The sequence below is a fragment of the Prinia subflava genome, chromosome 23 (genome assembly GCF_021018805.1).
Source record: "Prinia subflava isolate CZ2003 ecotype Zambia chromosome 23, Cam_Psub_1.2, whole genome shotgun sequence".
In the NCBI taxonomy this organism is placed as follows: Eukaryota; Metazoa; Chordata; class Aves; order Passeriformes; family Cisticolidae; genus Prinia; species Prinia subflava.
Window position 1 is genome coordinate 3,043,282 of NC_086269.1, and position 12,356 is coordinate 3,055,637.

At 58.2% G+C, this 12,356-nt stretch overlaps 1 protein-coding gene across 6 annotated transcripts in view; it reads right to left on the reverse strand.

The window, feature by feature from the left end:
• Positions 1 to 2,842: 2,842 nt before the first annotated feature.
• FOXP4 (forkhead box P4) overlaps positions 2,843 to 12,356 on the reverse strand; it is a 61,288-nt gene continuing 51,774 nt past the window's right edge. For 4 of the 6 annotated variants that reach the window (XM_063418546.1, XM_063418545.1, XM_063418548.1 and 1 more), the window contains exons 11-17: positions 11,661 to 11,862; positions 11,493 to 11,569; positions 11,251 to 11,352; positions 6,304 to 6,425; positions 6,131 to 6,197; positions 5,622 to 5,788; positions 2,843 to 4,290 (exon numbers count right to left, since the gene is read on the reverse strand). In XM_063418546.1, the coding sequence (XP_063274616.1) occupies positions 4,146 to 4,290; positions 5,622 to 5,788; positions 6,131 to 6,197; positions 6,304 to 6,425; positions 11,251 to 11,352; positions 11,493 to 11,569; positions 11,661 to 11,862 (882 nt within the window). In that variant the 3' untranslated portion in view covers positions 2,843 to 4,145. The remainder of the gene's footprint in view (positions 4,291 to 5,621; positions 5,789 to 6,130; positions 6,198 to 6,303; positions 6,426 to 11,250; positions 11,353 to 11,492; positions 11,570 to 11,660; positions 11,863 to 12,356) is intronic. The other 2 variants (XR_010082933.1, XR_010082932.1) reach the window with 2 other exon arrangements.

Sequence of the window (12,356 nt, forward strand, 5' to 3'; positions counted from 1 at the left end):
GTTCTATAATTATTTTTATATATATAATATATAGGGAGTGCTCCTGGGAGCTGGGATGGGGAGCGAGGCCGTGGGGAATTCTTGGAGCAGAGGGGAAGGAGCCGGGTGTTCCTCGGGGAGTTGGGGTGGGGTTGGGGGATTTGGGATGAATCCGTGGGGATTTGGAGGCTTTGGGATTCATTTTGGGGGTGTTTGTACCTCTGGAAAAGCTTAAAATAAAATCACACCCCGAGGAGGTGGGGAAAAAACAAAAGGAGAGGAGGAAGGTGAAGGAAAAGGACCAGGAATGGGAAAAAAGGGGAGCAGCTACTGAACCCCCCAAAAATCAGTGAGGGGGTGAAGAGCAGGGGCTGGCAAAGAGGGACAATAATTCCCAAATCCCAAAATCCTGGATGGAGGCAGAGATTCCCTGTGGAGGAATCCCAAAATTGGGCTGGTCCAGCCCCTCCTGCTCCTTCCCAGGAATAAAGCAGCAATAGGTGAGAAAACCCCCAGGGCAGCTGTAAACTTGTTCCAACAGTGACTTAAATTAAAGTGGGGGAACAAAGGGATAAAGGAAAAATTAAAAAAAAAAAAGAAAAAAAAAGAAAAAAAAAGAAAAAAAAAGAAAAAAAAAAAGAAAAAAAAAAGAAAAAAGAAAAAAAAAAGAAAAAAATGGGGGGAAAAAGGAAAAAAATGGGGGAAAGGGGGAAAAGAAAAATGGAAAAAAAGGAAAAAAGAAAAAGGAAAGAGGGGAAAAGTAGGATGAAGAAAAATGGAGGAAAAAGGGAAAGAAGGAAAAAAAATAGGGGGAAAAAAAAAGTAATAAGAAAAAAGGAAAAGGAAAAAGAGGAAAGGGGAATAAAAAGAAGAGGGCCTAAAGAAAAAAGGAAAATAAGAATAAAGGAAAAAATAAAAGAGAGGAAAAGGGGGGGAATAAGGGGAATAAAGAAAAAGAGAAAAAAAGAAGAGGAAAAGGGGAAAACGAGGAAAATGAGAGAAAAAGAAAAAAAGGGGCGGAAAAAAAGAAAAAAAAAGAAAAAAGAGAAAGGAAAAAATGAAGTAGCCGGGGAAATCCACGGTGCCTCGCAGCTCCTCGGGCAGCACGGGGGGATTGGGATCGCGCCGCAAAAGGGGGGCTCGGTTGGTGCCCCCCGGCCCGGGCAGGGTCTTTGGTGCCCGGCAGAGCCCGGGAAGGGGCCGGGAACGGGGAACGAGCCGGGAATGAGCCGGGAATGAGCCGGGAATGAGCCGGGAATGAGCCGGGAATGCCCCGGGAATGTCCCGGGAGGCGCCGGCAGCGCTGTCCCGGCGCTCGGCAGCGCAGCCGCGGGCGCGGGTGACACCTAGAGGGGCGTCGGGAGGAGCGGGGACAATCCCGGGATTGGGGCACGGGAGAGGCCCCGCTGCAGCCGGGACACCCCCGGGGGACACCCCCAGGGCCGCGGGGACACAGCGGTGACACAGCGGTGACACAGCGGTGACACAGCGGTGACACAGCGGTGACACAGGGGTGGCACAGGGGTGGCACAGGGACCCCCCAGTCCCTGGGGCACGGAGGATGCCCTGGGCAAGGGGAGGGAGGAGGAGTCCAGGCTCGCCCTGGGGACACCCCAAGTGCCAGGAGCCCCTCGGGGGGGTCACACAGGTGACACACGGGGACAGGTAACACCCTCCCCTCAGCCACAGCTCTGCAGGTGGCATTTCCAGCCCAAAACGCGGCTCCCGTGGTGCCAGCAGTGACACAGCCCCCGGGAATGTCCCAGCCGGGATGAAGGGGACAGGGAGGGACGGAGGAGAGCCCGGGGTCACTCAGGAGAGCCCAGAGCTGGCCCCAACAACCAGAGCAGCTCCAGAGCCAAAACAGCAAATCCCTCACGACCCGCTGGGGGCCAGGACAGCCAGAGCCAGCCCGGCTGTGCCAGGAGAGGGGGGATTCCAGGGAAGGGGGTGATTCCCAGGGAAGGGGATGATTCCAAGGAAAGGGGATGATTCCCAAGGAACGGGATGATTCCCAAGGAAGGGGGTGATTCCAGGGAATGGGGTGATTCCCAAGGAAAGGGGATGATTCCCAAGGAAGGGGGTGATTCCCAAGGAATGGGATGATCCCAAGGAAGGGGGTGATTCCCAAGGAATGGGATGATTCCAGGGAGGGGATGATTCCAAGGGAATGGGATGATTCCAAGGAAAGGGGATGATTCCAAGGGAAGGGGGTGATTCCAAGGGAGGGGATGATTCCAAGGGATGGGGGTGATTCCCAAGGAAGGGAATGACTCCCAAGGAAGGGGGTGATTCCCAAGGAAGGGGATGATTCCCAGGGAAGTGGGTGATTCCCAAGGAATGGAATGATCCCAAGGAAGGGGGTGATCCCCAAGGAAGGGGATGATTCCCAAGGAAGGGGATGATTCCAGGGAAGGGGATGATTCCCAGGGATGGGGATGATTCCAAGAGAAGGGGATGATTCCAAGGGAATGGGATGATTCCCAAGGAAGGGGATGATTCCGAAGGAAGGGGCTGATTCCAAGGGAAGGGGCTGATTCCAAGGGAAGGGGCTGATTCCCAAGGAATGGGATGATCCCAAGAAAAGGGGATGATTCCCAGGAAAGGGGATGATTCCCAAGGAATGGGATGATTCTAAGGAAAGGGGCTGATTCCAAGGAAGGGGGTGATTCCAAGGGAAGGGGGTGATCCCCAGGAAGGTGATGCTCCCCAAAGCCACCACGGGACGCTGGGAATGCCACGCTGCCTCCCAGGAGCAGCCTGGCACTGGGTACCCATCACCGCCCCAGAAAGAAAGAGCAGGGAGAAGAGGGGTGTTTGGTTGTGTCGTTCTCGTTATTATTAATTTCTTTTTTGTATGGGGTTTCTTTTTTTTTTTTTTGGCATGAATACCATCTGTTCACCTGAACTACGGCCCTTCTGTCTCTAGAAATCTTTTGGTATCTTCCCATCTGGACGCAAACAAAAGGATGAGGAAAAGAAAAGATGAAAAGCAGAATTCCCTCCCTCCCCCCCAGCAGCAGCAGGCTCAGGGGTCACGGGCAGATTTGGCCACCACGGGGATGCTCCAGGGCCAGCTTTGGTGACCCCCAGGTCCCTGCAGGTGTTCGGCCATGGGGATGCTGCCCCTCTGCTCCACCACGGCGCTGCCCCGGCTTTGGGGGTGGAATGGGAGGCACGGGGAGCCTTTCCTGGAGTGGAACGGGAGCAGTGGGCATCCCTGCTGGCAGGGAGGTGGCACCAAGGTCCTGCACGAGGGAGGGAGCTGTGACCTGGGAGCTGTGACCTGGGAGCTGTGACCTGGGAGCTGTCACCTGGGAGCTGTCACCTGGGAGCTGTGACCCAGGAGCTGTCACCTGGGGGCTGTGACCCAGGAGCTGTCACCTGGGAGCTGTCACCTGGGAGCTGTGACCCAGGAGCTGTTACCTGGGAGCTGTGACCTCGCTGCCAGCACTGCTGGGGATGGTCAGCACTGATGGTCAGCACTGCTGAGGCCAGCAGCCCCCACCAGCTGGGGCTTGGTGAGGGTGGGCAAGCTGGGAGGCCGCTCTGCTTGCCAGGCAGAGGTGACAAGGGGACACAGTGCCACCACTGCGCCAATGAGTGTCCATCCCAGCTCGGTGACAAACCCTGCAGCTGGCAGAGAGAGCTCAGCCCCATTTCTGCTGTTTCTTCCCCCAAAGCTGGGTGGGGGCAGCACCTGGGCAGGGCCCACGCTCCCCCCGTCGTGCAAAACCCACCGGGGGACACGGAGGTGACAGCAGGGTCCTGCCACCGCTCCCCGGGGCTCGGGGGGACAGAGGTGGCTTCCCTGGAGGAAGGAAGGAAGGAGGGACCATTTCGGACAGGAACAACCAACCTACCATCCTCGGCCACCAGTCACTAACCAAGGGAGGAGGGCAGGAAAAGTCCAGCTCTTGGGGTTTTGCTTCTCGTGTCGTGGCGGGGCCAGTCCGTCCCCGGGCAGTGGCAGCGTGAGGGACACGCCAGCAGCAACAGGTCGGTGTCATTGTCATTGTCCCAAGGAAAACCTTTTGCTTTGTGGAAGTGCCTTGAAAGAACCAGGACGGCGCCGAGGTCACCTTGGGGAGGCGGGGGCGTCGCTCGGTCTCCGTCCGGGAGGGTGGGGAGGGTTTGCCCCTGGGCGGGGGAGGAGGAAGGAGTCCTTAGGACAAGTCCTCCACCGGCAGCTCCTCCTCCAGGTCCCTGTCGTCGGGGATCGTCACATTCTGGTTGGTGGTGGCCATCAGCGACACGGGTCTGCTGTCGTCCTCCGCCTCGGCCGGCTCCTCCTTCACGTGCACGGGGTGGCTGCGGGGAGGGGGAGCCTTCAGCCTCGGGGAGTGGGGACCACCACCCAAAACACCCCCAAAGTTCTGGTCCAGAACACCCCTAGCCCTGGGGATGGGAACCAAAACCCTCCTGGCTCTGAGAATGGGAGGGAAAACCATCCTTGTCCTGGGAACAGGAGCCAAAACCCTCCTTGCCCTGAGAACAGGAACCAGAACCCCTCCTTGCTCTGAGAGCTGCCCACGAGCAGCTCCTGGTGGCTGTGGGGAGAGAGGGAGCCTTCAGCCTCGGGGAGTGGGGCCCACCACCCAAAACCTCTTGAAATTTTGGTCCAGAACATCCCTCATCCCAGAACAGGAGTCAGAATCTCTCTTGCTCTGAGAGCTGCCCACGAGCAGCTCCTGGTGGCTGTGGGGAGGGGGAGCCTTCAGCCTCGGGGAGTGGGGCCCACCACCCAAAACCCCTCCAAGTTTCAGGTCCAGAACGTCCCTCACCCTGGGGATGGCAGCCAAAACCCTCCTGGCTCTGAGAACGGGAGGGAAAACCCTCCTTGTCCTGGGAACAGGAGCCAAAACCCTCCTTGCTCTGAGAGCTGCCCACGAGCAGCTCCTGGTGGCTGTGGGGAGGAGGAGCCTTCAGCCTCAGAGAATGGGCCCCACCACCTGAAACTCCCTGAATTATTTGGTCCAGAGCTCCCTCGCCTTGGGGACAGGAGCCAAAACCCCCCTTGCCTTGAGAGTGGGAGCCCACCAGCAGCTCCTGGTGGCTGTGGGGAGGGGGAGCCTTCAGCCTTAGGGGGTGGGTCCCACCACTCAAAACTCCCTGAAATTCTTGGTCCAGAACCTCCCTCAACCTGAGAACAGGAGCTCAAACCTCCCTCAGCCTGGGGATGGGGGCTCAAACCCCCTTCACCCTGGGGATGGGGACCCAAACCCTTCTCACTCTGAGGACAGGAGCCCAAACCCCCCTCACCCTGGAGATGGGGCCTCTAACCCCCCTCACGCTGGGGCTGGGGACTCAAACCCCCCCTTCACCCTGGGGATGGGGGCTCAAACCTTCCTCACCCTGAGGCTGGGGGCTCAAACCCTCCTCACGCTGAGGATGGGGGCTCAACCCCCCCTCACCCTGCAGACAGGAGTCCAAACCCCCCTCCACCCTGGGGATGGGGGCTCAAAGCCCCCCTCACCCTGGGGATGGGGGCTCAAAACCCCCTCAACCTGAGCACAGGAGCCCAAACCTCACTCACCCTGCAGACACGAGCCCAAATCCTCCTCACCCTGCGGACAGGCGCCCACAGAGCCCCCAGTGCTCCCCTCCCTGAGCCCCCCTGTGTCCCCCCAGGCCGGGCTGACCTGTACTGCTGCGGGGACAGGCGGGGGCTGTTGCTGCCGTTGCTGTTGACCTGCTCCACGGTGCTGCTGACGTCGTCGTGGCCCACGTGCAGCATGGCGCTGGCCGAGCTGGTGTTGATCATGGTGGGGCTGTTGAGCAGGGGGAAGCTGCTCTCCGCCAGCGCAGCCTGCAGCAGGGAGCACCGAGGGGGAATTGGGGTTGGAAGGTCCTTAAATCCCAGCTCATCCCAACCATTTCCACTGTCCCAGGGTGTTCCAAGCCCTGCCCAGCCTGGCCTTGGACACTCCCAGGGATGGGGCGGCCACAGCTTTTCTGAAAATCTGAGCCAGGGCCTCGCCACCCTCACAGGGAATGATCTCTTCCATACATCAAACCTAAATTTCCCCTCTTTCAACTTGAACCCATCCCCCTTGTCCCTCATTTCCTGATGAGATGCAAGACCCCACTGGAGAGCACAACTGTGTTCAGTGTCCCCGTGTCCCTGTCAGGGCCAGGGCTGGGTCCTTACCTGGTAACTTGCATTAAGTGCTCCATAACCGAGTCCTGAAATCATATTTTTGACTAAGGTGGGACTCCTGCAGCAGAGAGAAAGCAGAGGGATGCAGGGCTGAGCGCTCCCGGCCTGGGCACGGGGGCGGTGGCAGCTCTGGGGCTGTCCCCCAGGGGACAAGGAGCACCCACCCTGTCATCTTTGGTGGCCTTCGCTTTTGGTACTCGTGCTCGTCCACGGTCCACACGGCGCCCTTGACGTTCTCCACGCGCACGAAGCACTTGTGCAGGCTCAGGTTGTGGCGGACGGCGTTCTGCGGGCACACGGGGCTCAGTGCCACCCTCCTCCTCCTCCTCCTCCTCCTCCTCCTCCTCCCTGCCCAGCCCCACAGCTCCTGCGGGGCTCCTGCACCCCAAAGCCCCCTCACCCCGTTGGCACTGAGGGCGTTGAGTGGTCACGACCCCAAACTGCACACGGGGCACGACCTGTGGAGGGGCCTGGCCTGAGGATGAGGAAGGTGGGGACAGGGTGGGACAAGGGACAGCAGCTCCACTGCAGCTCTGGTGATGCTTGGCAAAGCCAGCTCCTCTTCCCCTTTCTTTTTCTTTCCCCCCACCCCTCCCGTTTGGGTCCTTTCCCTCCCTTTCTTCTTTACATCGACCATCTTTACATTTCTAAATGTAAAATAAAGAGACACACACGTAGGCAGACAGCGCAGCCCCGAGAGATACCAGCTCCCTTTTCCCCTTCCAACTCCCTGCCATTTGCTACTGCCCCTATTTCATTACCAATTTTAATTTGCCTCTAATTAAATCCTGTGTATTTTTCCGACTCACTTGCTAATCCATGAGGGAGGCAGGAGGCTGGAGTGGAATCTCTCCGAGCTATAATTACAAAGGGCCTAATCACGCCGGGGCTCTGCCTTTGAATAAATTTCCTTGCATTAAGGTTCTCAGATTCTCTGCCTTGCAAATGAGAATGACCCCAATTTCAGGAAGTTGGCCTCGAAGGGTTTTTTTTTCCCTCTCCTTTTTTTTTTTTATTTCGAGTCCTGATTCGTGATGAGAGACTAATTCGTTACGCTAAAACATTAACAGCAATTTAAAAGGTCGAACGGGGGCTGTATAAACAAAGGAGCCTGGCCAGCACAACAAGGCAAAAGGAGACACAAGGACTGAGCACCCCCCGCACCACCAAGTGCCAGAGTGCCCAGAAACTCAGCAAATGGCACCAGCACCGCCCCTGCGGCTCGGAATTTGAGGGGAAAAACAAACAAAGCTGGGCTCTTCCCTTGTCATCTGTCCCTCCATCCATCCCTCCATCCATCCATCCATCCATCCATCCCTCCTTCCATCTCTCCATCAATCTCTCCATGCATCCATCCCTCCCTCCATCCATCCATCCATCCATCCATCCATCCATCCCTTCATCAATCAATCCATCCATCCCTCCATCATTTATCCATCCATCCATCCATCCATCCATCCATCCATCCATCCATCCATCCTTCCATCCTCCATCCCTCCCTCCATCCCTCCATCCATCCCTTCATCAATCAATCAATCAATCCATCCATCCATCATTTATCCATCCATCCATCCGTCCCTCCATCCCTCCTTCCATCCTTCCATCCCTCCATCATCTATCCATTCATCTCTCCATGCATCCATCCCTCCCTCCATCCCTCTATCCATCCATCCATCCATCCATCCTTCCATCCTCCATCCCTCCCTCCATCCCTCCATCCATCCCTTCATCAATCAATCCATTCATCAATCAATCCATCCATCCCTCCATCATTTATCCATCCATCCCTCCCTCCCTCCATGTCCCGGTGTCACGGTGCCAGCAGCAGGGACAGGCCCCTCTCTCCCTTTGGCAGAGCCAGCCCTGGGGTCCCTCTGGAAGCAGCTCCCGGGGTCCCTGGGGCGGGGGATCCAGGCCCAGTCTTGGTGGGATGTTGGGGGGAACCCCTGGGTCACAGCAGGACCTGATTCAGCTGACCCAGCTCCTCCAGGGACACCTGGTGTGGCTGCAGCCAGGCCCAGCCTGGTGCCACTGCCCCTGTCACCTGAAGGGGACACGCTCCTTTTGGGCCATGCCCTGGCACAGGGCCTGTGGCACCCCCTGGCCCCCAACTCTGCACTGGCATCACCCAGCCAGGGGGGTCGGGATGCAGAGACACATCCCAGGGACCTGGAATTCCGAGTGGGACCCCAAGGAGCAGGACAAGCCCTTGTCCCCCACTCTGTCCTCACCCCAGGGCCAGTCCTGTCACTGCCCCTGTCCCCTGTGGGCACACAGGCCGGGTTCTGCCCACACTCCCTCCTTCCTTTTGTTCACACAAAGCCCTGGCTGCAGCCAGGAGCGTGGCAAAGCCAGAACCCTCCCTGCCCGCGGTGTCTGCGTCCCCTCTTTGCCCTGGTGACACTCCTGATGGGCCTGGAGAGGCTCAGGCAGGGATAAAATAAACCCTGGCAGCGGGCAGGATGTGATCCTGCACCCCTGGAGCCCGGCATGCCCCATCCCTGTGCTGTTCCCAGGCCACAGAGGAGGTCCCAGGCCAGACCCCCCGATTTGGGACCCCCCCACGGCAGAGGGGACGTGTCCCCTGCCTCAGCCTGAGGTGGCTTTTGTGTTCCCAGGCAGTGTTTGCTCAGAGCCAGGCCCAGCTGCTCTGTTTGCTTCTCATCTCTCTCCTCTAATGATGTTTGCTCTGCACCCTCCACCCACTCCCTGGGCCCTGCCGGGGTCTCCCCGTGGCTTCCCCACCTTGGTCCCCAGCATTCCTGTCCCATCCCGGGGGAAAAATGAGGAAAACGAGGGAAAAACCCCAGAAAAGTGGTTTTCAAGGAGAGGAAACACGTTATTTTTTCCTGTGTATCCCCCTCCTTCAGAACAAGCCTGGCCTTGGACACTGCAAGTTGTCAAGGGAATTATTCCCCTCCCTGCAGCTCTTTTTAATCCCCTGCCATCCCTTTTTGGTGGCAGAACAGGAAAAAATATAGAATAAAGAAAGGGAAGCAAAAAACTGAGGGATGCCTTTCTTCAGCTCTGCCCTTGCTAACACAGGGCATGTGGAAACTGCAAAAAAAAAACCCCAAATATTTATTCCTTTCAGCAATAAAAAGGCAGGAAAAAGGCATTTTCATCTGCCATTATCTCACTGCAGAGGGGGAAACTGAGGCCCCGGGGGCAGTGATGGCCACAGAGGGCTCTGCCCCATTGCTGCCACCCTGTCCCCATTCCAGGGGTTTGCCAAAACCCCCGATATCCAACCCAAAAGTTTCCCATGGCAGCAAAGCCTGGATCTGCAGCAGCGACACACGGGGGCTCTGAGCTCCTGGAGAATGGATTCCTCCTCCTCGAGCCTCTCCATCTCCCTCGTACCGTGCTGATTTTAATTATTTTTATTTGAACTAGCAGGTTTCCCTCTGCCACTTCGCTCCTCGCTGCCCCGAGCAGGAGGGAGCTGAGCTGCCTCTCGGTAAATACGTGCAGCAGGAAACAATAAATAAATAAATCCTCCCTGGTCGAGGCAAGAAGTGAATCACAGGATCACAGAACTGCTCCTTCCACACCCCCCTGCTCCCCTGGGATGGCTTTTCCCAGCTCTGATTTCCAAAAAAACAAAGGGGGAGCAGCCCCAGCACTCATGTGCTGCCCCAAAATTCACTCCACCAGCCCAGGCTGGTGACAAAACCTCCTCAGTGACAAAAACTTTCGCCTGTGAGAGGGGTGGGGGGGATCTGATGGGCACAGCAGCTGCTTGGGGGGTGGCAGAGGGGTTCCCCTGCTGATTGTTCCCCTCTCGTCCCTCCCTGTGGATCAGGACCTGCATTCCCAGCCACCAGCAGTGTCACCTGCCCCCAGGTTCTCATTAACCTTATTTGCTATTTCCAGTCTTTCACTCCTGCCTCTGCCCTTCTTCTCCACAGAAAATCCCTGGATTTTATCACACAGCCCTTTGCTCTATCCCACTGCAGGGATGATGCGTCCCCACAGCCCAGAGAGGCATTTTAGGAAGGAAAAAAAGTGGGATTTGGTCCTAAAATCACTTCCTGCACCATTTTAGAGCTGGGCAATGAACGGGTCCTTTAGCACAGGAGCATCTCCTGCAGCTGCCAGGCCTGGTGGGGATGGGGTGAGCCCAGGATGGGATGGGATGAGCCTGGATGGGATAGGCTGAGCCAGAATGGGATGGGGTGAGCCAGAATGGGATGGGGTGAGCCCAGGATGGGATGGGGTGAGCCTAGGAGGAGATGGGGTGAGCCTGGGATGGGATGAGGTGAGCCAGGATGGGATGGGGTGAGCTTGGGTGGAATGGGGTGAGACTGGGGTGAGTCTGGATGGGATGGGGTGAACCCAGGATGGGATGGGGTGAACCCAGGATGGGATGGGGTGAGCCCAGGCTGGGATGGGGTGAACCCAGGATGGGATAGGGTGAGCCCAGGATGGGATAGGGTGAGCCCAGGATGGGATGGGGTGAGCCCAGGATGGGATGAGGTGAGCCAGGATGGGATGAGGTGAGCCAGGGTAGGATGGGGTGAGCCCAGGTGGGTTGAGGTGAGCCTGGGGTGACTAAGCTGAGCCCAAGGTGGGTTGGGGTGAGCCCAGGTGGGATGAGGTGAGGCCCACAGAGAATTGGGTAAGCCAGGGTAGGATGGGGTGAGCCTGGATGGGATAAGTGACCTCAGGGTGGGCTGGAATGACCTCAGGGTGGGCTGGGGTGACCTCAGGGTGGGCTGGGGTGACCTCAGGGTGGGCTGGGGTGAGCCCAGGTGGGTTGAGGTGAGCCTGAGGGGGAATAGGCTGAGCCCAGGGTGGGATGGGGTAAGCCAGGGTAGGATGGGGTAAGCCAGGGTAGGATGGGGTGAGCCCAGGATGGGATAGGGTGAGCCCAGGGTGGAATAGGCTGAGCCCAGGGTGGGATGGGGTGAGCCCAGGGTGGGATGGGGTGAGCCCAGGGTAGGATGGGGTGATCCTGGGATGGGATAGGGTGAGCCCAGGGTGGAATAGGCTGAGCCCAGGATGGGATAAGGTGAGCCCAGGATGGGATGGGGTGATCCTGGGATGGGATGGGGTGAGCCCAGGATGGGATAGGATGAGCCCAGGGTGCCAGGCAGGGCTGCTCTCACCTTCCAGGTGGCCGTGTTCCTCCGGAAGTAGGCGAACATCCGCGTGAACCAGTTATAGATTTCATTCAACGTTAGCTGCCTGTCGGGGGTCTCCAGGATGGCCTGGGCAGCCAGAGAGGGGACAAGGCTGTCACTGGTGGGCTTTGACACCCATCCCGAGGGGCAGAGATGGGCTCCAGCAGGTGGGGGGGTGCTCAGGGAGGGTTTTGGGGCGCAGAGCTGGACCCCAGGGAGCCTCTCACCTGCCGGATGAGCGAGGCGTACGTGAAGGGCGGCCGGACGTCGGCGTTTTTGTAAAACTCGTGATTCTGTGCAAGCTCTGCAGGGAAACCACAAACAGAGGGTGGGGCTGGAGCGGAGGGAGCCACCCTGCCCCTCAGCAGGGCGCTGAGCCCCGCCCTGGAGCTCACCTGAAGAGATTGGGGTGCAGAACTTCTCCGAGTTCCTCCTGCGGATGGGCCCCACGTTGTGTAAAGTGGAAGAGCTGATGACGGAGGGGCCCTGCCGCAGGGGGGTGATGGGCGCCGTGGCCGAGGTGGGGGGATGAGGTAAACCGTCGGGAAACGTGTCGGAAGTGCTCTTGGAGAGGGTGGCACTGGAGACCAGGTTCAGCTGCAGGACAGGCAGGGAGGGACAGGCTTGGGAAGGCTGGGAGAGCCCCGGGAACGCCGGCGGCTCCGAAGCAGGAGGGGGCAGTGGGGAAAGGGGGCACGTGCTGGGCTTGGGAGGGGTGGGGAGGGAACTGTGGGATGGGGATGGACCCATGGGATGGGAATTAATCCATGGGGTGGGGATGAACCCATGGGAGGGATCCATGGGATAGGGATGAACTCATGGGATGGGGGTAAAACCATGGGATGGGAATTAATCCATGGGGTGGGGATGAACCCATGCGATGAACCCATGGGACGGGGATGGACCCATGGGATGGACCCTGGGATGGGGATGGACCCATGGGATGGGAATTAACCCATGGGACAGGGATGGACCCAGGGGATGGGAATTAACCCATGGTGGGGATGGACCCACGGGATGAACTCATGGGATGGACCCATGGGGTGAACCCAGGGGATGGGGATGAACCCATGGGATGGACCCAAATGATG